Raw genomic sequence first — 26632 nt, forward strand, 5'->3', positions numbered from 1 at the left:
TTGTACAATTAACACACCCTTTTTATCACACACACCTGAAACCACATGCATGCTTCCATTTCTCAGTAACACTAGCTTGTGTGTCAAGTTACATTTCCTTACAAAGGGTGTTTGTGCCTTCCTGCAGCACTGTGACAACACAAAGATGGTGACACAAAATGCCCTGACTGAAGGCTACTAACAGGTATATACAGGTGGGCACTTTCTCTGCAGTTTTCCAAAGCTGCAGCCTGTATTTCCACTCAATCCCGGAAGTTAAAAAGGCCAATAATGAATGTCGCAAGTGCTCTTCATTAATTATTAACGACGCTATTAATGTTTAACAGTTAAAGCAACAGTAGAAAAGGTCAGCTAAACAGTAGAAGGAATAATAAATGAGGGTTTTTTTATAACTTGTGTCGCTGAAAATATGCAACTATCTGTGTCTCCAATCATTAATCTTACCTTCCCCTTCAGATCCAGCACAAATATAGCAGAGGCAGACATCGTGTTTGTCCCCAACAACACTTCGACTCTGCAGAGCAGCTCAAACTTTAGATACTAAAGTATCAAACTAAAGGTCAACTCGAGTCTTCACTGGTTTAAGTTCAGTATCTCCATCTAACGTTTAACTCCAGTCACTCATCAGCCTGAGAGGTGATCATGGACGAGCCGTTTCTCTTTCCTGGAGGTGTCGTGACGTCATGACATGCAGGTAAAACATTCACCAGCTCACCTGAGCGGAGAGGAGGAGGAGGAGGAGGAGGAGGGAGGAGGATGTGCTGCTCAGTTTATCCGCTAGAGGGCGCCACAGACATACAAATCATAGTAGGGACAACAAGTGTGTGCTGACCTTCATCACCTTCATGTTGGTTGATGTGTCTGGTGGAAGAAGTACTCAGATGGAGATTGCAATGTTGGATCCATTTTGGTGTTGAATGCAGAACTTTTACTTGTAATAGAGTAAACTTACACTGTGGTATTGCTACTTTTAATCGAGTTAAATATCTGAGTACTTCTTTTTTTATTTTTTTCTTATTAACAAAATATAAGTACAATAAAAATATGTACATTCAAAGCTGTTCATGTCAGAGGTACAATAAAAAAATAAAATTAAAAATTAAAAAATATATAATAAACAGTAGAGAGATAAACATCTATATAGAGACAAGAAATACAAATTCAAAATAAATTCTCATCTGTCCATAAGAAAAACACAAAGCTGGTTCTGGTTCTGATCTGTGCTCATAAATAAAGTTTACTGTAGCAGGTTGCACTGAATGTGATGATCCTGTTCATACTTTGTAGACTGTATGTTGGTGGGTGTGATGAAGTGGAGGGTTTGATCTGTGTTTTCCTGTTTTGTGCTTGTGTTTTTATGGTCAAAAAGTGTAGCAATTTAATTTGTATCTACACACAGTTCATATTCATGTCTATATATTCTATATATATAGATACATATATAAGTTTTGTGATATGAAATGCTTTTAATAATATATAACAAGTAATTAGACTTGGAATAATAATTATTGTGCACATCTCTGAACCCTGTCAAAAACCTTATAAAGCAAACTTATCCGTCAGAGTTATAAATGCCCTTGAGACACAATAATAGTGTGGTGGCCCTGACATAGGGCATCATTGCCTCAATATCTGAAGGGAACATTTTTGCAGTTTTACAGAAAACACTCAAAAAAGGGTATTTTGATAAACTACATTTATTAATGTACCTTATCAGGCACTAACATCTTTTTCACCATGAAAGTACAAATTTCAGATAATTTAGAATACAAATTTGTATCAGGTCAGTCTGTAACTAAAATTATAGTAAGTAAAGACATTTATAGTAGATCACTAACTGAGCACACAACAAAAATACCCATCCACCAGCACAGGGCTGAGGGCCAATCCACAAGAGTGGAGCTTCTGGTTTTACCAGATCCCGCCTGGTCACACCACTAAAGACTTCCTTAGTTGGTTTGTCCACATGGTCTAAAGTGAAATAAGATGAACCAAATAGATATAAGAAAACCCGGAAAAATACAAAATCAGTTAGTAATATTATTTTTACGTATCCCCTCTTTAATAATCCTCCCTAAAAGGAAATATTGCTGTTTCTTCTCATGCATATTCTGCATTTTTCATTAAAAAAATCAAACTTGTCCTTTATGGGCTACACTCTTTTCTTTAGGTCATTATGTGTTTTCTCTTTATATAGCGATCTGATGAACGATGCACTTCTTCTCTACCTTTATCTGAGTGTGTGTGACCTGCAGCCTCTGACCTCAGGGTTGCAGAAGCACTTACTGATCACATGCTGCTCGGCGTATTTCTTAAGCCATAAACCTTGCTCTACAAGATCTCGACGTCTTACCAGCGGTCCCACCCCGCCTTTGGGCCTCTCTGTGTGGTATTATACTATTATGCCCCAGATCCCAGCCTCCGTCAATTTTCCCCCTCCTGCTTCTTATCATCCTTGTGGAGGAACTAGTGACTAAGAATAACACAGTGTGTGTCTCTGAGGAACAGATGGAGATCAGTCTTTTCCAATATATCCCACTCTTTTTGTCCATATTTTGGTCCTCCTTATCTGGACTCTGTTTATCTAATGAGACATGACCATATCTGAGCTATAAATGCGATAAACACACCTTAAATATGTTGTGTTCACACAGGATATGAGCTATAATAAGACTACCATAAAGATTATCTATAAATATTTGGGTTTTAAATGTCGACCTCACAATCCAAATCAATCCGAAGCTACAGGAAGAGCTCTTTACCTTAATGTAAACATCACCGTTATTCCCCTCATGTAGTATGTGTAACTCTCCCTCACTGGCTCATGTGATCTGGATTATAGAGGATCCCCCTATAGTGGCTGAGGTCCAACACAAACATATGGAAACACTTCAAAGTCAGCCAAGACGAAAAAACGTGACTTTTCTTTTCTTTACTGCTGCGGCTCTAACTGAATAGCACTTTGACCCACTGTAAACGGGAGATTTCCTTTACTATTACTTTACTGTAAACACATGACTACATTATTATTTTTAACACAATTCCCTTAGGAAAGTCATGTTAGCTCAAGACATGAGCATTAGCCAGCGATCAATATAGTTTCGGTGTTAAAATGTATCGCAGCAGATATAATGATGAAAGTTGATTGACATAAAATTATTGTCAACTTTTTTTTTGATAATCGCTTAATTGTTTCAATCATTTTAAAGCAAAACTGACAAGTTTCAGTTTTTCCTCATTAATTGATACTTAAAGAAAATAATCTCTAGAAAATAATCAGTAATGGTAATAACTGTTAGTTATAGCCCTAAACAGCAGTGATATTTCCGAGGTCCCACATCTGGAGATGATCCACAGTAATTCCAACAGGATTCCATCCATCCAGCCATTACCTGTAAACCGCCGATCCCAGCTGACATTGGGTGAAGGCGGGTCACACCCTGGACAGGTTGCCAGACTATCACAGGGCTGGCACAGAGAGACAGACAACCATTCACGCTCACATTCACACTCACTACGGGCAATTTAGAGTCAACAATTAACCTGCATGTCTTTGGACTGTGGGAGGAAGCAGGAGAACCTGGAGAAAACCCACGCTAACACAGGGAGAACATGCAAACTCCACACAGAATGGCCCCAAGCCAGATTTGAACCTGCAACAGTGCTAACCACCGCACCACCATGCAGCCCTACAACAGGATTATTACATTAAATAAAAATGGAGGCCCAGAGGAAGATTCTTTCAGAGGGGCAAAATCTCTATTCAGTTGAGGTGAACTGGGTTTCTTAAAACATCTGAACACAAAGATGACCTTAAATCCACCACAGACCATATGTGGTGTCGTGGGAAAGACAGATACGAACTCTGTAACCTCCTCTGGTTAGTCACCCGAGTACTGTAAGGACTATCATGTTTAAAGTGGAAAGATATTGTCAGGGTCAGAGCAGTTGAGCTCAGCGTGGTGGCCCCGAGCGAAAGAGATATTAGTGAGATTTCCTGTGATACGCTCCTCAATGACGGCTGTCAGTGCTAGTTTTGGAATTGATACTGGATTCCCAACAGAGCTGCTCATGACTTTCAGCACGTCTCACTGATACAGTAGATCATCCTCAGTTTTGCAATACAGTATCAGTTGCATCCTCCTGCCTGCTGCGGCCGGAGGTGCTGTGGTTCAGCTTGTTCGATCCCTCAGGTAGAGACCTAACAGGCTGTTGTTGTTACCTTATCATCAGGCCGGTTGGTGCCTTGTTTGGTAACCTGACAGGGGAATATCTATCCTCCATCTGCCTCCTCCCTCCCCTCCTCCTCCTCCACCTTCCGATGTCAATTTTCCGAGGACACTCCCCTTTGCTTACGAGTCGATGGTGTGAGATGCAACTCCACCCTTTGGCTGCCAGCTGGCCAATAGGAAGACGGCGAGCATATGTAAATAATGAGGTGAGGAGATGATACGGATGACAGACAGCATAGCAGGGGACAGGTGTCATTTGTCACCCGATCCTCAGGTGTATCTGCCTACTGGGTGCAGCACACAATGATACTCAGGCTATGAATAGCAAAACAGTCAACAATGATGCTGCTAGTAGTGATGCAAAACATGCAATCAGCCCCATTAACGGTTGAAATGAGCATTTTATCAAAAATGTCAAAACACAAAGTACTCAAAGTAAAGTGGATGGACAAAACTACGGACACCCTTTGGCCTTCATCAGATGTGATGCTGTTGGGTGTGGAGTCCTTCACGCTGGAATGTGGATCCCAGTTCCTGAAAGACAACATACCACAGCCTCCCAGTCAAATGAGTTGATGGCAGTTCAGCGTGTCCCTGAACAGGGCCCGTCACTGACGTCAAACCCAGCCCTCAAGGTTTTAAAGTCATTCAGTCAATTATTTTATACCACTAAGCCATATTGCTAGTCAAAACCAAGTGTGCATCTTGAGAGTATTTTAATTAAAAGATATTTATTTTGTTGTCAACAAAGCACTTTCTTTCTGTACAACACTTTCCCTGCAGTCATCTCAGCTGCCAGCTTGTAACTTTAAAGAAATATGCTTTTATTCTGTCACTCCATAGTCCAGTGGTTCCCAAACCTTTTCTGCAGGGCCCCCCTTTTGTTGATGAAAAATATTCTCAACCCCCCCTCCCCCAGAGGCCAGTGAAGAACCATGCATCATTAATATTTAGCTTTGCCGTGCGCCCCCTTTTGTAACTCTGGTCCCGCCCCCTAGTTTGGGAACCACTGCTCTAATCTACTGATGTATTGCTAAAGAATTATGAAGGAACTCTATTTGAAGTCCTTTACATTCAGTTTGGGTCATCAGAGCAAAGCTTTTAAGAAAAAATCCATTGGGTGAAATTGACAACATCAGTCACTTGAAGTGAAACATCTGCCACACGATGACCTCTAGCATAAAAATCCTGTTTCGCTATAGTCTCTGGGGCATGCATGAACTCACCCAAGCATCAATTTACATGATTCATATCCTGTTTTTGAAGTATTATTACTCGACAGCTTTTCGTAGTGACTCTTTCTTACTAGTTTTACCTTCCCTTTCTGTTAGGAGGGCTTTATGTTGTTGATAAATCATTTCCCAGTTGCTACGGCTACTGCATCCTCAGTGACCACCCCCACTACTGTGGTTGTCACTCTAGAGAGAGGAACCATTACTAAACATGAATTATGGAGGCAGTTTATTAGATTAGTGCGAGGATGTTTGCTGCGTCTGTGCTTTTATGGGTGTGTCATGCCATCTCGGACTATTCAAACAGTGCCCTTACAGTATATCTCTCTTTTTTACATGACTTGTGTTGAATTCTACATTAGCGTTACATTTTTATTCATCTAAAAGGGAAACATGATGAAATGCTAGGTGGAGATTCGAGTCAGGGATTATGAAAACAGAGATATAAAAGAAACTGGTCATGACATCTTTTCCAGAAACAGAGCCAGGTCAGTTTTAGTCATTTAAAATGACATGACCAGAATGAAAACTACTAAATCATGTCGTAGTAGCAAAATCTTTCCCCTTTAATCTGCAGAAATACGGTAGTCATTCTACTTCCCAATGATTTACTTAAAAGAAAACTTTACACGTGTGCACATTCATCATTTGCTTCTGCAATTCACTGTAATATCTGTCTCTGTGTGGAGTGATGAAAGGAGGAGAGTGGGAGTTCATTCATTTGGAATCGATTTAAGGCGAGACATCCCAGGCAAAAACATCATCAATTTGAGATTTAGGGCTATTTTGCTTCCCTAACATGTCTTCTTTCAGGCTAGTGGAAAGAAAACATCCAAAATACACAATTAGGTCTTTATTTTACTACTTTGTCTACTTGCGTCTGTAGATTTATCCTAAATTCACCAGAAGTTAGCATTAGATAACACCTCATTTGCATATTTAACAATTACATTTCGGAAAACTTGTAATACAAAATTGAATGGTGATATCTATTAGTTACTTTCTTTATCCTATTCACCTGGGTGGTTCCCCTTAAAAGCCAAGACACTGCGAATGCGACTAAACTCAATACCTTTGTTTAAACAAAACCAACTGGTGAACCCAGCAGGTGATTCAAATGAGATGAAACTCATTTGATTATATCGTCTCAGTCACAAGAACACAAAATTCCCCATCATGTGATAACAAATCGGCTCTTCAGACAAAAGGCAGAGAGTCTGATGGCGATACGTTTAAGCACTCATCCACTCTGCGTTTGTATTGTGTTGAAGGAGAGTGATGGCAACGTTTCCAGGCAACATGACAATAAAAAGACTTCAAGGACATCCATTCTACCAAGAATAATCAGCTTTGTCAGTGGAGAGCTCTGCAAGACATCCTGTACTTGGATCAGTTTATATCTGGTGTTCTAATGTAATCTAATCTTGGATCGGATGACACTGTTTTTTTCTCAAATGTCCCAGTTTAGTTCCGTCATGACGCAACTTTTCCCAGTAGTAAAACCGACCCTCATTAAAGAGAAAGACAGGTTTTACGAGAATTTTTCTTTTATTTAAAAAAACCCAACACAACCAAAAACAAACAAAGCAATGTGCATATACAAGCCGGCTGTTGCGCATCAATTCTTGTCCATACATACATACATACATACATACATACATACATACATTTTGCTGCTTTGCACACTACAGTATGTGCCTTAATAACCTCACAGTGAGAACAAAACGTAACAGAAAAGCTGAAGCAAAATAAATTATGTAATTTATCGCTGAAAAAGAAACAAACAATTAACAAGCTTCTTTAGTATTTCTCTGTAACATGCAGCACTACGCTGCCGTATAGTGGCTCATACAGGATGTCGCTCACACGAAACTGAACAGCGGAGCAAAGTTTTGATTGAACATAAGTTAAATAACAACAGCTGTGCAATGTAAAGGTTAAACTGGCTTAGCTGGAACAAAAACAATTCATCGTGGTAGGTGCTAACATGTTTACAGCCAGATGACAAAAATCAAAATCCTTCTCTCATATATTTCCATAAATAAATAAAAGAATCTCTTACATATTTACAACATTTCTTGATTAAAATGTACAAATGTAAAAAGGCAACACCAGATTGAACTTAAGAGAGTTTTACAAAAAATATTTACAGATATTATTTACAGTGTTATGATCACCTACAATCGCTTTTTTTACTTTACTATCTTCATTCATAAAAAGAACATTTTCTTCATTTTGGTTGACTTCAGAAAACTCAGCAGCTTTTTCCATTTACAATGTAAACCATCTGTGACTCTCCACACTCGGACATAATGGAAACAATAAAGAACATGAGAGTACTGATTTCAATGGGACTTACATTTGAGACATGATGGATGATAAAGATAAATGACTCTGATATGGGAGCCAACTAAATGTGCAACAGGTGAAGAGAAGGCCTCGGTATAATTATGAAGGCATCACTGCCTGAAGCTAAAGCACTAAAGTTTCACTACCACAGAAACTGGTTTAGTAAGGCATTTATATACATCCAATAAAGTTTGCTAAATTACCAGAGTGTGGATGGAAGGCACACATCAGCGTTAAGACATAATCGGTCAGGCTTTTCAAGTTAAACTTGCAGAACTTGTGACTTATGTATTTAATCAACATACTGAGGCAATGTATTGGTTGTAAAGTAAGTCAGATAGCTTCATAAGAGTCTCTGGGATCAAGAACTTCATCTTCCGAGACCATGCATTAGTCCTTCATTTTGAAACCATTTTGGGGTCCGACTAAATGGCTTCCTGCACTTCTACTTTATTTTGTCATACTAAAGTTTCAAAGATCTTTTTTTTTTCTTTTCTTTTTTTTCAGTTCTTCCTTCAGACTTGGACGGCACAGTGCTGAGGTCAGAAGCATAAGCCACAAAATGAGCTCACAGAGGGGGGGAAGGGAAGGGGCTGTTAAGCAGCAGCAGTAGAAAAAAAATGGCCTTCATTGCTTCACGTTTGCATCGGAAAAAAATTACTTCAATTACAGCTAGTGTCATCTTTGGGTCATGCAATATCCATGTCCTCCGTGCTCAGCATTTGCCTCTGCAAAACAGAAAAAGCAACACTGAATAAGCAAAGCTGTAGAACTACAGTACATACTTAGTCTATTTTTAGAGGTTATATTTATTTAACCATAAAGTGTATCAAAGTGGAGATACCTGAGGATAAACGTAGCCTTCAGAGCTGTTCCTGCAGATGTGCATCTCATCCTCGGTGGTTTTCTGGTACACTGGGTTGTCAAAGTGGATGGTGTTGCTGTTCTTCAGACGCCAGTGTCTCCATAGCAACACTGCTCCAAAGAGCAGAAGGGACATGACCACTGCAGAGCAAAAGAGGAGTTGATGGTCACTTGGTGAGATCAGGGGAAGTAGTGAAAGTTAGTGCAGATTATTAAACAGCCCTTTAGGTTGCATGTGTGGGCGAATAGGGCAGGATGCGAGGTCGAGTACTCGACATAAAGCAGAACTGAAATGTGGAACTCACGTATTGGCAACACAACATAGAGAGCAACGGGGTGAGATGAAGAGGCTTCTTCGGGCGAGGCTGCCAATCTGTTACCTGAAAAAAGCAGAGAATACATTGAGTTCTGACAACGTCAACAAAAAACTCGTTAACTCCGTGCTTTCAGAAACTTTCCACTTATGAGGTCGTGAATAGCACAAGAGGTTCATACGGACTCTTCTCGTGAACAAGGCACCAATAGTTCGAGTCCACAGTTTGATATCATTATGCTAATTATGTGAAACTGCAGGTAACCATAACAACAACACATATGCTACATCGTACCAGTTACCTCACTGTCATCCATCAGCTAACACTTTAAACTTCAGTTTTTCCATTGCTATGTGGCCATAGAATAAGGACAATGAAGCACTTTGACGGAATTTTCTAGACTGTTGAGGATATTTTGTAATCACTTCATCAAACACTGCGTTTTTCCAACATTTATCCAGAACCACTTCCTGTACCTTGAGCAGTGGCGGCAGGTTGTTGTGTGGACAAGGTAGTTGTGGGTTTTTTGGTAGTTGTGGTGGTAGTTGTAGTTGTGGTGGTAGTTGTAGTTGTGGTTGTAGTAGTGGTAGGGACAGGCGGGCTGGGTGTTGTAGCGGGCTTGGTGGGAGCTTTGGGAGGGAGCGGTGCACCAGTTTCTTTTTCGGCAGGAGGGGCAACTGAGGCTGCTGGGAAAGTAAATATAAGGGTTACCATCATGATTTGATGTTTAACTTCAGTTTAATCGTAGTGCCATGTGCAGGGGACACCTACCTGCCACACATTTCCTCATGTCAGGTCCCATGGTCATGTGGTCAGGACAGGCGCAGGTGTATTTAGGGGAGCGCTCGTTGATCTGAGGGGCAGGGAGGCACAGAAACTCGCATCCGCCATTCATACTGTTGCTCTGTCTGCACCAGTTTGTACCTAAAGGTGGGTACAACAAGAGGCATTAGAAACCATTTTATGGCCTCAACAGTTTGTCTGTTACGATATTGCTCAGATCGAGTGATGCTTCGTACCGATTGGCTGCTTGAGGTTGTGGTACACTATGATGTCCTCTGGCTGGTTCAGGTCCATCGCCAGCTTAGTGACGCCCCTCCCCGTCAGGCGGTTGGCACTAAAAACAGCACTGTTGGTCATGTCTGTCCAAAACACTTTGTCCTGTTTAAAAGAGAAATGCAACTTGAGTAAAACAGTTTAATTAATTCATAATTTGCTAAACGGTTTAATGGTAAAGACTGATTAAGAATTAGCACACTGATCCAAATTTATAGGGAATTAAGTGCACGCTCAGCTCTGGCTTTATACTTCTAAACTGTTTCAGCCGGATAACGCTCGCCGTGCATGAACTGGATTACTGACTGACTGGTTTGAAATACAGTAGTTAAGTACATTGTGTGTAGAGCTGCAACGATTAATCAATTAGTCACCAACTATTAAATTAATCGCCAACTATTTTGATAATCGTTTATTCGGTTTGAATAAGTTTTTGAAGAAAAAAAGTCGAAATTCTTTGATTGTTAAATGTGAATATTTTCTGGTTTCTTTACTCCTCTATAAAAGTAAAATGAATATCTTTCAGTTGTGGACAAAACAAGACATTTGAGGATGTCATCTTTGGCTTTGGGAAACACTGATCGACATTTTTCACCATTTTCTGACATTTTATAAACCAAACAACTAATCAATTAATCGAGAAAGTAATCGACAGATTAATCTACAATTAAAATAATTGTTAGTTGCTGCCCTATTTGTGTGTTAAGATTAATAAACCAGGGAGGAACACATTTCATTTTAAAATGAGAATTAGAATTGAATTTGTATGATATTTATGACAGACCTCCCTTTCTTCTGAAGTATTTTGTCATTTGAAGCAGATCATATGTTTTTAACCTTCAATGACTTAATTTCCATCTGGCGATACATTGACTTCATCACTAACCTCAAAGACAGTCAGAGAGAGGGGGTGGGCGAGCTTTTCCGGGCTGAAAATGAGACTGTGTCGCGTCCCTCCGTTCACATCGATGCTGGACAGAGTGTGCATCTTGGAGTCCACCCAGTACAGACGCTGGTTGACCATGTCTGTCCAGACGGAGCAGGAAACACACCACAGACATATTATAGATATTTCACTGGTCAATATAACTGTGTGCTCATCATACAGGTTGTTATAGTGCATCCATGACATTCTGCTTACCCAGGGTGATGCCATTGGGCCACATGATGTTATCTGTTACCAGGACAACGCGATCCGCTCCATTCAACCCACTCTTCTCTATCTTGGCCTCCTCGCCCCAGTCGGTCCAGTACATAAAGCTAAAGAGGACACAGAAAATGAATTAGAAAAATGAAATCACAACAAAGAGCTCCAGTTGATCCCAAACTTAAAGACATTTCAGCTATTTCACACGTCTGTCTCTTCCACTTACTTGTTCACAGGGTCGACTGTGATGGCTCTCGGCTTATCCAGGTTTGTTGCGATCAGGGTCTTCCTCTTGCTGCCGTCTGTTGTTGCCACAGAGATAGTCTTCAAAATGCTGTCAGTCCAGTAGATGTTGCCATGGATCCAATCCACCGCAATGCCTGCTGGGTCCTCGATCCCACTGCCAATTACCACAGTGTGGTGAGAGGAGTTACCGGCCACGTCTAGCTTGGAGCTGTCGGGTGGAGAGTTTCACTTTAGAGACAGATATCGCTTTCAAATCAAATGTAATACAGAGTTATAGATCCAGGCTTTCTGGTGCAGCACAAGCTTAATGAGACACAGAAACACATCGATAAAGTCTTTCTAACCTGTAGATTTTCTTCAGAGAATAGTCAGACCAGAAGATGGTCTTGTTGGGCATGTCCATGTCCAGAGCCACCGCGTTCTTCAGCTCGGGGATCAGACGCACGTACTCGCTGCGGTCCACCGTCATCTTCCTCACCTCGTGTCTATTGGTGAAGTAGAGGGTGGGGACAGTGCCTGGAGGACACAGAAAACATTTTTCAGATAGCTCTACAAATCTATAGGTCATGCAAATCTGTCAACTGTCAGATGAGACAGCTACTCTTGAGAGCACAGGCTTTCTTTCTACCTGATTCAGCGTGGCATGTCTTGGTCATGGGGTCGATCGTGTAGCCCTCCTTACAGTCACACTTGTAGCTGCCGGGCAGGTTGAGGCAGATCTGACCGCAAGTGTCCGGCTCAGCACATTCATCAATGTCTGCAGGTGGAGGGACAGAAGGGCAAGGGGCAAATTGAGAGATAGCAGTTGGCAAATAGACTGGTGCAGGAATGAGTCCTAAAACCTGGAAATGAGTTAGCATTTTAGCACTTCAGGTTCCCTGATCTGGAAGTCAATGTTTTTTTTTAATGGGTTTTTAGTTAGATGCCTGAAATAAGGTCTGTCGTTAAGCTTGAGAGATTTTATCATTTTGTTCTATGACATAAAATACATCAGTAAATACCCCACTTGTGAATTTTGAAGCCTTTATGTGTCTCAAAAAAGTGGCTAAATGAGACTACTAAACGTCATTCCTAACGTTCGCTTTTTACTTCTGGCGATTGCATTCTCACTTCAAAAATCATAAAAGTGATGTTCATTTGTGGCGTTTATGTAGCTGAACAAAACGTGGAAGTATCATAAACATTTGCCACAGAGATTATTTTTGGCAATTATCCAAAACCCAATGGAAAAGTTCCATTGGCTTTTTGTCGAGGGAACACAGAGCGATGCTAACTTCCTGGTTGGCAAGTCAAGTTTCTAATACAGTGTTCCAAAGCTGGTCACAGCCTGCCTCTAAATTTGAATTGTCAGACGCCCTCCTCTCACCTTCACAGGTCTTCTTGTCCACTTTCAGTTTGTATCCAGCAGGGCAGGAGCAGTTGTAGCCAATCTTCAGGTCGTTGCAGGTATGGGAGCATTCACCATTTTTAGTCAAACACTCATTGTTGTCTGTGGAGACGCAGATACACAGAGCTTACACAGTATTCATGACCACCATTTTCCTAACGGTAGCTCGAAATCGACAGTGAGCTCACTCATTCAAACCACAAACTATCCATGCCACTCGGCCAGGGCCGCTTGTCTAGCTCTTCAATATCACATTTGCCAGGCTGTCATGTGGTTTCTCTTTTCATTTTTCTACGAGCAGCAACGGAGCCGTAGTGTATACCCCAAATATGACACACTTCCTGCTCTGATGGTTTTTGGCTGTTGGGTGGATGGTAATTAAATAAGACTTCACTTACTACACTCTTTGATAGGTTCATCGGACCAGTCTCTGCAGTCTTTCTGTTTGTCACACACTTTATCCATGTTGATACACTCCCCAGAGCGACACTTGAACTTGGTAGGGCCTTCACATACATTATCTGTGGAGAAGAACAGAAGACAGTGAATTTAAGTTTAATCCAATGGTTTGAGACATTATGACTTTTCTATGCATCTTGAGGAAGAAAATATTAGCATCTGTATACACTTAAGTGCGTGGGTGAAAGAGTCACCTGTGTGGCAGCCAATCTCATCACTGAGGTCCCTGCAGTCGGGTTCTCTGTCACACTGGCGGCTGCCATGGATACAGGCGCCGTCATTACACTGAAAGTCATCTGGGCGACAAGTAGGACGACCTGAAAAATGAAGACGAATGGATGAAGACAAGAAAAAGAGACAGTGAAATGAGACGGAGAGCAATGGGAGGATGACAGAGTGAGGAGGAAATCCTCGCTGACATGATTTGTTGTGGGTCTTGTGTCAATATTGATGATGCTGAGCAGGTGGCCCTGGATGGCAACAGGATATTATGTATGCTCAAGCATGAATAGGCTACATCTGTTAGGCTCAGTTAAATATGAGTCAGAGAAGATTCATCAGAGGAAGATAAAGAAGATGGGAATAAATAACACTCCCAAGAAAGCCAACTCACTGCAGTTGACCTCGTCCGATCGATCCTGGCAGTCGTTGCCTCCGTCACACCTCCAGCTACCATGGATACAGTCCCCATTTGCACACTGGAAATCATGAACGCCGCAGCGCACCACTGGCTTCTCCGGCTGCCGTCCCACACAGTTCTGCGGCCACTCGTCCGACCCGTCGGCACAGTCCTCGTCTCCATCGCAGCTCCAAAAGGCCGGCACACATACCGAGTTGTTGCACTGGAAGGAACGAGAGCTGCAGGTGGGTTTGGGGCAGGAAGCCTCGTCTGAGCCGTCTGGACAGTCGTGGTCGCCGTCGCAACGGAAGGTGGTGGATATACAATGTCCAGTGGTGCAGCGGAACTCACCAGCGGTGCATTGTTTGGCCGCTGTGGTGAGGCAGGAGAGGAAGAAGAGAGGAGTTAGTGATGATAAGGTTAAAAATAGATCAGATGTGAAATTCACACAAATAAACAGCACAGTTTGGAGTTTTTATTGTTATAAAAAACCTTAAATTTGTTTCTAAAAACCAAATTTACAAATATTATCTGGACATCAGGAATGTTTTTTTTTTTGCTTTTGCTTTGTTTGTATGTTGCTTTTGCTGCAATAAGCGAAATAAATAATACTCCTATCTACTCATCACCTGATCCCACTCTTTGAAATGCATTTTTTTAATTAAATATTTATTTCAACTTCCTTATCTCCTCACTTTATATGTAATTAGTTGCCTCAATACACTTTGAAGTAACTATTTAGATATGGTGTATCAATATCCATATTGTATATAAATGCTCATAATGTATATGGTATTTTTTTCAAGGTTACTCATCTACACTATACACATCTATTATTGTATTTTGTTTTGCTGCTGTGACACTTCCATTTCCCTGTTTGGGATCAATAAAGTGTTTCTTATCTTATCTTATCTTATGTTAAACCAAATTATTTCCTCTAGGACACCAGAATCAGGAAGTCACTTCTTTTCACAATCCTGATTGGGCTTTTTCTATTAAGTTTTTATAGTTTGTGATGTTTCAGTACGTTGCAAAACGTGTTAAAAGCTTATATATAAAACTTACTGCAGTTTTTCTCATCTGCTCCGTTGTCACATTCAGCTCTGCCGTCACAGTGCCAGCCTCCTGGTATACACTGGTTGGTGGGCGGGCCGCAGTTGTACTCTGACTCCAGACATGTTTTGGATGCTGAGGACGGAAATAGGAAGTATGACTCAAATGATCTCATGATAAGGCCTGTGACTACAGTATAAAACTGAACAATCATTTACGTACGGAAACTACAGTTGCACAGTGGATTCATTGTTGTGTTTCTGCTTCACATGACCTTATGTTATGAGCAGGTCAAGATGACAATTCTGGGTTTGATTTCTTTCATATTTTGCATTAATTAGTGTTACAATTAGTTGATTAACCTATTAGTACATTGACAGAAAATGTCATAAATCAATTCTGAAAATTGATTAATTTTTTTCTTTGTCATATATGATAGCAAATAGAAAATATTTACTTTTTGAATTGTTGGTCAGATAAAACAAGCAATTTAAAGACATCACCTTGGCCTCTGGGAAATTGTAATAGGCATTTTCACTACTTTTTTTTATATTATTATAGACAAAACGATTGATGAAGATAATCAATGGCAGATCTATGGTTGCAGTCCTATACACATGTATTCATGTTTTCTTTATTTTCGTCACATGTCTCACCGCAGGTTGCAGGGAGTTCATCTGTTCCATCACCACAGTCGTCGGTTCCATCACAAGTCCACTTGCGGGTGATGCACCTCTCGTTTCCACACTTAAACTGAATGGGGCTGCATATGTAGGCTGCATCTGTGGGTGATGAAAACAGTGTGAGTTCAGTGTGACACATTATCAGCATTTACTGCGACAATTTACACTTTGCTGCTCGTGAGCACCTCGTAGTAACGTGAGCTTGTGTCAACACAAAAAAAAACTGGTATCGCTGTGAGGTTAACATTTAACTGAAAATTACACACAGGATAAAAAATGACCATTGAAGGCCACTGGCATTCAGATAACTGACAAGCCACACCTTTTACTCTTTGCTTAACTCAGAGGAGGTTAAGATAACAACACTGTGTGGTTCCCTGACTCATGTTAGAACAAGATATGAAGTAATATGACTTTATTGTGAAGTATTTGGACAGACGAGGCCCTTCCTTTGCAGGTACACAAAATTAGTATTCCTATCTTTCTTTATTTTCCCATGACACACACATGTATGGAGACAAGTGTCACGGAAATAGTAATAAAGCATTTAATTAATTGATAAGTAATTGTACAATAAAAATAGGCATTAGTCAATTTGTTTAATGTTGTTGGATTTTACACGTTTCCGTTGTAAATTATTTTTATATACAGTATTTCCTCTTTTTATTGCCCATTAAAATATTGAATAATAAATAACTTCGTGAATAAGTCTATTTATTTATAGATTATTTAATTAATTTGTAAACAAATGTATTCATGCCTATTTTTATTGTACACTTAGTTATTAATTCATGAAATGTTTGATTGCTATTTCTGTCAATCATACCCACAAACCAATTCAACTTCCCTTTATTTCACTTCAGTTTTTGGACATTAAAGTCCATATTTTATTAGAATAAAAAAAAAAGATAAAATAAAAGATGGAGAGGAGAGAAAAAATAAGAAGAGGAAAAAGAGAGCATAAATAAGAGGAAGAAACAGACTAAACGATATTTATTAGCTGTACAAAAAAGTGTTTCATTTTATGTTGCAGCTTTGCATCTTAGCATCTCCTACAGGTGTGCACTCAGGTGTAGCAACTATTAATAATGAAAGTATTATTAGTCATGAAAAGCAGGTGTAACCCAACTACACACCTGCTTGTTACTCTGATGTTTGGACACATTTATTTCAGGTATGGAACAGGACTCACACCTCTTTTTGTCACGTAAGTGGCAGTAGCTTCACTGCTCAGTTTTAAAGTTTGAAGTGGTAAGACCTTAGGTTGACCCCGGTTTATTTCGGGCTCAGAGTTCTTACCCCGAAACGATCACACTTCAATGAAAGCAAAGAGGGCATCAACATCAAGGCACATGTGAAACCAACAAGTCCATTCACACTCATACGAGTGTCTTCCTCCATCACCTCAGCACAGCCAGTCTCTCCTGTGACCTGGAGGCTGGGGACATGACAGACTATCCCTTTAAGACAATAGCATGGGAGGAGTTGAACAATCACACCACCAGTTGCTGATTGGTACATTCCTCATAACAGCATCATCACGGTGACCCACAGGCCGAGGCGGAGGCTCTAAACACAAAGAACTTGAGGGTTTCAATGAGTGATGACAGTTTAGAAAGAGACATTGCAGGTCTGATGGATTACGATAGAGTGGTGATTCAGGAAATTGTAAAATAAGGAGAGGATGCTTTCTCAATACTGGACTTGCCACCAAGAGTCCCCTCCCTCCTGATTTGTAAATGTAAAAACAGAAGTGTGAAGTCGACTCTCATCCTTCGTTATTCTTGGGAACATTAAGTCAATTTGGGGTTTCACTGATTATGGGAAAAACTGTGGCTGATTTTGAGAGGCTTTCCTGTGCACCCGATACACTCATGCTTTCAGGGGAACACACACACACGGCGGCGAGGCCAAGCGGGCAGCCAGCGTGGATTCCAGGAACAGAGTTTCCAAAGCACGCTCCAGCTGTTGCTGAAGATACGCGGTGACACATGTTACTGTACAACGAAAAAAAGTTTCCCTGCAACTCTTGCTCACTTTCGCTTCTTGAGAATCGTTCATTCATTCCAGTTGCAGGAGAAGAGGAAGTAAAAAGGGGTCAAACGCTGATCTCCAAACTCCTGACCCTGTCTCTGAGGGGGGAGACTGTTAAATATACAGGCCCGTGTTTTCATTTTCCACTGCTAATCTTCCCTTCCGCCTCCACATGTGGGTCACGAGCCTCCCAAGGATACTGTTCAGCAAGAGGAGGAGAGGAGGTTTCCTTTAATTCTTTACAGGACGTCTTTTCTGCGGTGAAAAGTTCAGGTTCAGTTTGGCTAATGAAGAATGTGTTCACTGTTTTGTCCTAAGCATCTTTTGTCCAGACTGGACTTGTTTACCTGTTTGAACAGTATCTGAAGCAGAGTGCATCAATTGCTTCTGCAGAGAAACGACAGCGTTCAGGTGCTATTTATAGCCACAGTGTGAACCCGACAATCAGCAAAGCGCCCAGTCATAACACCACCATGTAAGGCCATTCGAGTACCACCTCACACACGCATACCAGGCTGCTACGATTCCCTTCAAAACATATGAAAACTCATACTTGTTTGACAGCAGAAACTGGTCCAATGAATTTCAGGCAGATACTCACAAGAGGTTAGACAAGTCGTCATCACAACGCTGCATGACAACAATCCCCCTTTGTGACTATACATGTGACTTTGTCCACTAACAATGCATTCCTGTCATTTTATGGCACATGCATGCAGTACACACACACACCAAAAACCTTCACAAAGAGGTGTGTTTATTGACTCAAACATACACCCTAAAGTTAATAAATAACCACGATGCATGTGCATCAGGAGACAACCACTGGATCTGGGTTTATACTGGTTCAGTAATCTACTGAAGCTGTATTTCATAAATTAAGATGAATTCACAGAGGTCACTGGGTAATGAATTAATACTGCTGTACAGTAAATTAAGTTTGATTCCCACATGCCTATCCGAACCTATCCGATCATCTTAGTTAAAGCCTTTGGACCGTTAGTGCCACACTTCAAATTTAAGACTTTATAATGAGGTCATCGTCTGCAGGCGTATCAAACTGCTGCACATTTCCTCTGTAGTTTGACTTGATGTCGGTATCTTTCCCCTGCAGACTTCAGTGAAACACCAGCCCTCTAATTGCCACAGAGGTATTTCTAAATGATTGATAGATGAAAGTGTTTGTGAGTCACCGCCGTCTAGAAGTTTAGTCTCCCATGTGGAAAAAAAAAAACCCCGGCGGTTTTTTAAAACTTGTCTTTACTACAGCGCACGGCTCTGCCTCATTTCAGGAGTATGCTAAACACAAAGCGAATACATTAAACAAACCAGAGCCGACCTTTAAACAAAGAAAGCACACATGAATATTCCCCTATAACACACACATACACACACACACACACACACACACCACTAGATCTGATGACTGGCAGTGAGCTCCATGAACTGGAAAGAAACTTTAGTTTTAATCTGAAAAGCTCTTGTAGGAGAGTTGAGATTATCGGAGGATTACGAGCTGGCAGAATGGGGCTGAAGCCAGATTCATTCTCAGCATATTTATGGCCTTAAAGTGCATTAAGTTCACTCCTTCACCAATTGTGTTATTTGTATGAAAATAAATGGCATATTGTAATAATCCATGTGTGGCCAAACTGAATGGTGATGATGTGGAATTAAAATTAAGGAGGATTTTAATATTAATTTTAGTGCCTGTCAATGCAGTATTAATACTTCATATGTATAACTCACCACTTCTTAATGTGGGTCATATGTTATAGCCTATAATATACTATATTTATCTCAGAGAAGCCAAAAACATATTTTTTTCTTAGGCTTTCTCTTGACTTTATTTATTTTCCCTCTTCAACAGGGTTGTACTCTTAATTCTGCTTGTTAGGGCCCATCGGTCCCTGGCACTGAAAGTTGCAAGGAACCTATTATTTTTGTAGGGATTATTATTTTCCTTATTATTTTCCTGCTACGTAATCACATCTTTCAGTGGTTTGGGATGCTCGAAAATTCATGAAAATTGGCACACAAGTCAGAGCTGGCAAAAATGGCAAATTACTGCATCGATTGGAATCGGGCGTGGCCATTCAGCTCCACGTCGCCCGCAAACGCACGCCAGAGTTTGGATAAAGCTTCCTTCGATGTTCACGCAATTTGGTGGGATCATTGCTCTCATCTTGAAGAACATATTTTACACAACATATTTTCACCAGGCAGGAAGTCAGACATTTTGGATTTTGTGTTAATTTTCTTAAGGATGTACAAAAACTCACGAAACAATGCACCCATGTTCAAACTAGTAATTATTATGATTTGATGACACAATTGAGCTTGGGTGTGGCACGACAGCTCTATAGCGCCTCCAATTAATTTTAGCATTTGAACGCATATTTGACGCCCTTGGGATATTTGAAATCTCACCAAACTTGGCGCACGCATCAAAACGTGAAGAGTGCCAGAGTATACAGTGATTGGATTCATGTGTGTTTAGCAGGGCTCCATAGCGCCCTGTAATGTGTTGAAGGCCTTAGTTTGAATTCTGTGCGTTATTCATGTATTTTATGGAAACCTAAAAAGTTTATCAGATTCTTTTTCAAATTTAGTTGTTATAACCCTCCGACTAATGTGGCGCTAAATTGCGAAGGAATAATCGATACCTTGAATGATGTCATAGCTCATGTGACAATACGCCATTTTTTTGGGCACTTTTACTTTTAAAACTCCTGCTAGAGGATTCAACAGATCCATCTTACAACTGGTCAGCAGAACCTCAAGACCATCAAAATGCCAAATTGCGAAGCTGTTTTGTTTTCGTGTAACTCCGTTGGCCAGTCAGGCAATTTGAATGTTTCACCGTGACACAGAAAGCGGTTGTATAACCTGACTTTACATTGTCTAATTTGTACTGGATTTCACATGCTTGATTAGAGTCCAGACCTGAAGACATTTGTTTCCAAGTACCATATAAATAAAGTTTGCCTGCTTATAAACCTGCTGGGTTTTTTTTTTGCTTCAGAGTGGAAAGTGCATTATGTATATACAGTATATATATGGTGTCTTATAAGTGGGCTTTTATGTAGCCTACAATATGACGCTCAAAATACTAATTAATTTAATCCATATCTGTATAACCCTTAGAAGCTATTTGAATAACGTGCTACTGTATGTGTGGTATTACTTCTGAAGTTGAGCAGGGGAGAGGTTACACATAGAGTCTTTGGATAAATCTTGTACAGCTAAAAAGGGGAAAAAATGCAGATTTTCCATCATCCCATTTCCTCCAGCGTGCTGCAGGGAGGAGGATGCATACTGTATAAACGCTGCTGTTTTTAACCGCACCCTTTCTCGTTGACAACCGCCTGTTTCTGCGTTGGCTCCGCCCACCTTGAAACTTGAACCGAGCCGGCAGCGCAGACGGACGTGATTGGCTGTTCGGTTGCATTCTAGAACGGAACGAACCAATCAGAGCGCGGTGCGTATATTCCATTCATTCACGCCGAAATTGTAAACCACAGTGTTTCTTCTTCTTATTATCATCATTACATTCACAATTATTGCATTTATAGGATCTATTTTCAAGTAAAATTCAGAATGAATCAAGTGTTTCTTATCTCAAAGTAACTCACCGGTCATATTTTCATCGCAAGAGCTCATCATGGAGACATTTAAATTTGTATAATAGACCCATACAAACAACTCAAATGATGACAAAAAATATTTCTTGCAAGGCATAAATATTGTTGAACATGCTTGATATTAATACGTGCAACCAGAATGAATCAGCCTCGCCACCTTTGAAACATCCCTCTGTGTGTGGTAAGAAAAGGTACTTTCCAAGAAATGTCTTTCTTACCTGCTGGAAGCGAAAAATGAATCAGCATCAGCAAACACCAACATGTGGACACCGGAACGAGTCCCCTCCGCATCCCAAACATTGTCCTGTCTTCCTTAATGTGTCCTTCTTTGACCCGCAAAAGAAGAAGAGTCAAGTTGAGCTGTGATGATTGCAGATATGGATGGAGGAGCAGATGGGCGAGTTCACAGCAGAGGTCTGTGCGTAAAAAGGCTCTGGATGAGATGGAGAGGCGGCAGGCAGCAGAGTCAGAGAGGCTGTGCGTAAAAGGAGAGTGGTAGCAAAATATTATGGGGTCCGAGTAACATCTGATGAGTTTCTATGAGGCTGACAGGAGGGCGGAGACAGAGCAGTGGTGTGATGTTGGAAAGTGTACGTGGGCACCGCCAGGAGGAGGAGCCACAATGTTGCTGTATCACTTTGTGTGTGTGTGTGTGTGTGTGTGTGTGTGTGTGTGTGTGTAAGAGTGGAGAATGGATGAGAGGAAGTGGTGAAACAGACAGAACTAACAAAGGCAGTTCACATCTTGCTAGACATTCAGTGATGATATATCAGTCTCTATGAGAAGAATAGAATAGAATAGAATAGAAAGCTTTATTGTCATTGTATTAAATACAACGACATCTGAACTGTAATGAAGTCAAGATCACTAAAATACTGCAGAATGGATGTTACTAGCCATAGGGTTACTGAATATGCATTTATGTTTCTAAAGACAAAAATATTTGCAGTAATTATCAAATGAACACTTGAAACATTTATTCCTTTTCTGTTAGAATATAATAGAATAGAAAGCTTTATTGTCATTATTGTCATTGTATTAAATACAACAAGATTCACAGTTGCCACTTCTGGTCAGTGCTTTAAAACAAATACTTGACAAGACTAAACGAGGCAGATAAAACATATAACAGATAAAACACACACAGTTATAAAGTAAATAAAACAGGTAAAGTAGATGTATAAAATATAAAAATAGATGTAATGTAAACAGAGGTAATTACACTTGTAAAATAGGTAGGGTAGATGTAATAAATAAAATGTAAACACAGTTGCACTTGAGGTGTATATTGCATCAAGGATATATTGCCCAGATAAATGTATTCACATTCAGTGTATTAATATGAAACAGCTTACTGATGTCACAGAAGAAACTAAATGTCATAAAACCACAGTCACATCACTGTAAAGATTTAACATTAGAAAAGGGAGAAGAAAGAAACCCTGTGTTTATATGAAAACCACATGTGAGCATGTGCTCACACATGGGGGGGTCGGTGGGTGGGATGCATCCCAAGTCTCTTAAATTGCATTCATGTTTCTTCACTTACGCTGTTTCCTTGGAAATGACGCAAGTGAGGGAAATGTGGATACAAATGTAAGAGACTTGGGATGCAACCGGAGAGTAGCTGCAGGGGTTTGTGGGTAAACTAAAGTGTGATACATACTGTAGAACTGTTTCCCACAGAGATGAGGTTGAGGCAAATCTTTCCCAACATGCTGCCTGGTGGTTCACATACACAGAGAAACTCTACCCACAACATTTTATACAGAGTTTAGTTTGCCCATGTGCTCAAATTTCTAGCTTAAAAAAGGAGAACTGGATTTTGTCACCCATCACTTACATATATTAAAAAATCTATTAGGAAGGCATCTTTTATCAGCCGGTATGAACAGGAGAAGTGATTATAACAATCAAGAACTGTTTCAATGTACATACAGGCTTGTGGAAATTGTCAATATTTTGAAGGAAAAGCCAAATGCAGCACATAAATCTACATATTTTAAGGATTTATGGATTACTCCTTCTTAAATACAACCAGTCAAAAAGTCAGCAGCTCTGTTCACTGGAATATGAGACAGAAAAATCAAATGATCTGAACTGGAAAGTCAGACATATGCTGCTGTAGCATCATACATTAGTACTGAACAGGACCTATTGAGCATTCAAATGTCAGGTTAATGTGTATCTACAGCCACTGCATTGTGTTCCTCCTCAAAAGCAAACAGAACATTTGCAAAACAAAACATCACCATTAGTAATGATGCAAAACGGCTGGAAAGACGATACCTGTACTGTAATTTTAGTAGCTCAGTCATATTTTCCAAGGAAGTAATATTTACTGGGAGAAAGTTTACTACGTCACCTCTTATCACTCCCAATCCTAAAAGATAAATGGAGAATCTAGCTCCAAAAGAGTCTTATCTCAAAAAAGTGATTCAAAGTTTCCCCCCCAGTTTTCTTCATGCATTAATCAGACTGTTTTACATGCAGAGTTCAGTTTCATGATAACAACACTGGGTTTTTTTTCACTTCACAGATTCGAGTAGTGAAGCCTCGGTGTTGAATGGATCGATGGTTTTAATCAGTTTGTGATGCAGCGTCTGTGAAGTGGAGACGGTTTTGGATGCCACCGTAATATTTAGGAGGTGAATCAGACTGAGAAGTTGTTTCCATGAGGGGATTGTGTGTGTGTGTGTGTGTGTGTGTGTGGTAGAGAGGGGGAGGACCTTCGCCTGGCTCCTGGTTGAAGCAGGGAATGAGCTGTGGGAGGTATTCCTGGAATGTCGTAAAAGCGGCTGGATTACATATTCTGCTACACCCATCCTCAGCGTCACGCGGAGACTACTTTGTGTGTGTGCGTGTGTGTGCGTGAGCGCGTGCAAAGTGTGTTTCCTGTCACATGTACACAATTTAGTATGAACATCAACCTCTCTGACTTCCGAAGAAGAAGACAGTAACAAGTGAGTTATATTGAGCGACTACATCAGTGTAAAAAAATCCCCTCAATCAGAGACTCATAAAAAGAAACAACAGGCCAGAGTTGACATTTTGAAGACCCATGATTTAATCTGACAGCAGCAATATGTTTTTTTTTTTACGATACTGGTCATGAATCCTGTTCTTTGAAAGTTATTTGGAAAATACTGCATAAGCACAAAATATGCATGCATGCAAATACAAAATAAATTAGTTTTGCTTAGTTAGCAAAAATCTTACTAATCTTAATGTTATTCTTTTGCACATCCAACACAATTTCTTTGTTGCTCCTATCTATGTCAAGGAGTGTGTGTGCTGCATTTTGGCCTGTCCTATAGCACAGATTGGTAGCCTGCTAATCACACTCAATTGAATTTAGTTTAAGGTCATTCTTATTCATTATTACACTTCCAGCTTTCAAAAAGCCTACGATTTACCATTACTGTCACATATTTACAAAGTACAACCTTTTGACCTTTGATAATTTTGTCTATCTTGCAAACTCCTGTACATCCATAATCTTGCTCCTCCCCCGATCAGTTTCTCCATTAGAGTTGCACACTTTTATAACAATACCCAGCACTATCAGACAATGCTCTACTCTCTCTAGAAGTCATGTCTGAAACATCACCAATCAAGTGACCATTAACCAAAAAAGTCCTTAACATTGAGTATTTTATCTCTTTTTTGGGAGATGCAATGTTTTTAAATGGAAAGTGCTTTTAGTGTTATATGATGCAATATTTATTCTCTGTCTCTGTCTGAATTTTAACACTTGCCATAACTCTTCTATGGATTTTTCTGCCCAGAGACTGCTGATGAAATTTAGCTATCCTGCTGACTCAGGGACAGTCAATGATTGTCTATTGTCCCTGTAAAATAAACAAATAAATAAATATAATAAATTCAGTTGTTAGTAAAAAAAAAAAAGAAAAAGGGGGTTCTTTCTCAAATATTCCTCTCTGGGAGCATCTCAACAGAAAGTCAGCAGTGCAGAAAACATGAAACATAAAGTTAAATAAGGACCACATATACAGTATAAATCCATGTTGGTCTCCTCAAATTCATCCAGGCAGAACTTCATAGAGCCTTGACTTCTTATCATACACATGATATCATACACTTGTCTCTATATCAAACAGAGAACAGACACAGAGTATATACTGAACACTACTTTATCTGAATGTGAAAGTCATGTCCAGTGTCTCAAGGCCAACAGATTTGATAAGTCTAAACACACGCACACTTTTCATGGAAGCCTGAGTGTGTCTTTATGTCTGCGCTGTGTGACGTTTTAACAACTCAAGGCCTTTTTTACGTATACGTCTAAACATTTGTATTTCTAAGCCTGTGCGTCGTGGGACAATTACACTTAAATTAAGCATACAAGCTTGTGAGATAAACCAGCTTTTGTTTCCTCTGTAAAAATTTATCTGCTGCCTAAAAATACAGCAAAAGATTAACTTCCTTTAAAAGATCCTTTATTGAATCTATAAACTGTAGTCTGTTGCTTTTTATTGACTTTACTGACACGTATGACTGAAACACAGAAGTATGAGGGTCATTATGAAGCTAGTAAAGGGAACTGTTCATGGACTTGTTTGAACAATAAAATAGATTTTGTAGATTTACATGAACGTTACTCCTTTAGTTTGGATCATCAGAGTGGAGCTTTTAGACAGTTATCCACCTTATCGGCAAAGCTCAGGATGTTATATGTGAATATATAAACTCTTGTGTTGAAGATGTGAACCCCAAACTAATATTTTTATAACTCCTGAGTAGTTTTAGTGAAACCCTGAGTCTGCTGCCTCTTGTGTGTGTGCCCTCCCCCCCAGACAGATGCTAACAGCTGGTTTTGAGTTGCTGATGGGATCCAGGAGTTCCTAGAAATCAGGAAACCGAGTGCGCCCCCCTCGCCCTCTTCTCTGTAGGGAGCAAACGCTTCGACCCCCAACATAGACCTAACTGTCGGGGTTCTGTTTAAAACCACACGCTTTCCCACATCTAGACAAGTGCCAAGTTCCCTCCTCCTAACGGACGCTGTACGCTCAACATGTTTCTCTCAGTGCCAGCCAACCAGCTTACAAAATAAACATAAATACGAGGGGTCTAGCAAGGTTGTTTATGTCCCCTTGATAAAAAGCTTCTGTATTCATTTTATTTGCATGACCTTACTGAGAAGTGAGTCAAGGTTTTATGTTGATTTTATATTTTATGTTATGTTGGAAACTTTGGCCATGTTGGGAATAAGGTCATGTTGGGCCAAAGCAACACCTAAATTCCCAGGAAATGCTTTTACATTGAAAAGTTTTTGAATTCAGGGACATTTTG

At 40.2% G+C, this 26632-nt stretch overlaps 2 protein-coding genes and 1 long non-coding RNA gene across 5 annotated transcripts in view; 1 reads left to right on the top strand and 2 right to left on the bottom strand.

The window, feature by feature from the left end:
• Nucleotides 1-697, bottom strand: part of ap1m2 (adaptor related protein complex 1 subunit mu 2) — a 22147-nt gene extending 21450 nt beyond the window's left edge. The window contains exon 1 of one of the 2 annotated variants that reach the window (XM_037763826.1): nt 445-697. In XM_037763826.1, the coding sequence (XP_037619754.1) occupies nt 445-486 (42 nt within the window). In that variant the 5' untranslated portion in view covers nt 487-697. The remainder of the gene's footprint in view (nt 1-444) is intronic. The other variant, XM_037763825.1, reaches the window with a different exon arrangement.
• Nucleotides 698-6993: 6296 nt separating this feature from the next.
• On the bottom strand, nt 6994-22228 carry ldlrb (low density lipoprotein receptor b). Of its 2 annotated transcripts, none has more exons than XM_037763816.1 (18): nt 21538-22228; nt 15615-15740; nt 14971-15093; nt 13900-14277; nt 13481-13603; nt 13226-13348; nt 12807-12929; nt 12069-12197; nt 11785-11956; nt 11421-11648; nt 11189-11307; nt 10934-11073; nt 10011-10152; nt 9763-9915; nt 9468-9674; nt 8983-9057; nt 8658-8818; nt 6994-8541 (listed from the first exon to the last, which is right to left on the bottom strand). In XM_037763816.1, exons 1-18 carry the CDS (start codon nt 21617-21619, stop codon nt 8503-8505), a joined length of 2643 nt encoding a protein of 880 aa, XP_037619744.1. In that variant the 5' UTR covers nt 21620-22228; the 3' UTR covers nt 6994-8502. The 2 variants fall into 2 exon arrangements, with proteins under 2 accessions (XP_037619744.1, XP_037619743.1); XM_037763815.1 differs by having other exon boundaries at nt 9468-9677; nt 21538-22206.
• LOC119484762 lies at nt 21774-26273 on the top strand. Its single transcript, XR_005206110.1, has 3 exons — nt 21774-21909; nt 23859-23967; nt 26137-26273. It is a non-coding gene; the product is annotated as an uncharacterized LOC119484762 (long non-coding RNA).
• The last annotated feature ends 359 nt before the right edge of the window (nt 26274-26632 follow it).

This window comes from Sebastes umbrosus, chromosome 3 (assembly GCF_015220745.1).
Source record: "Sebastes umbrosus isolate fSebUmb1 chromosome 3, fSebUmb1.pri, whole genome shotgun sequence".
Lineage (NCBI taxonomy): Eukaryota > Metazoa > Chordata > Actinopteri > Perciformes > Sebastidae > Sebastes > Sebastes umbrosus.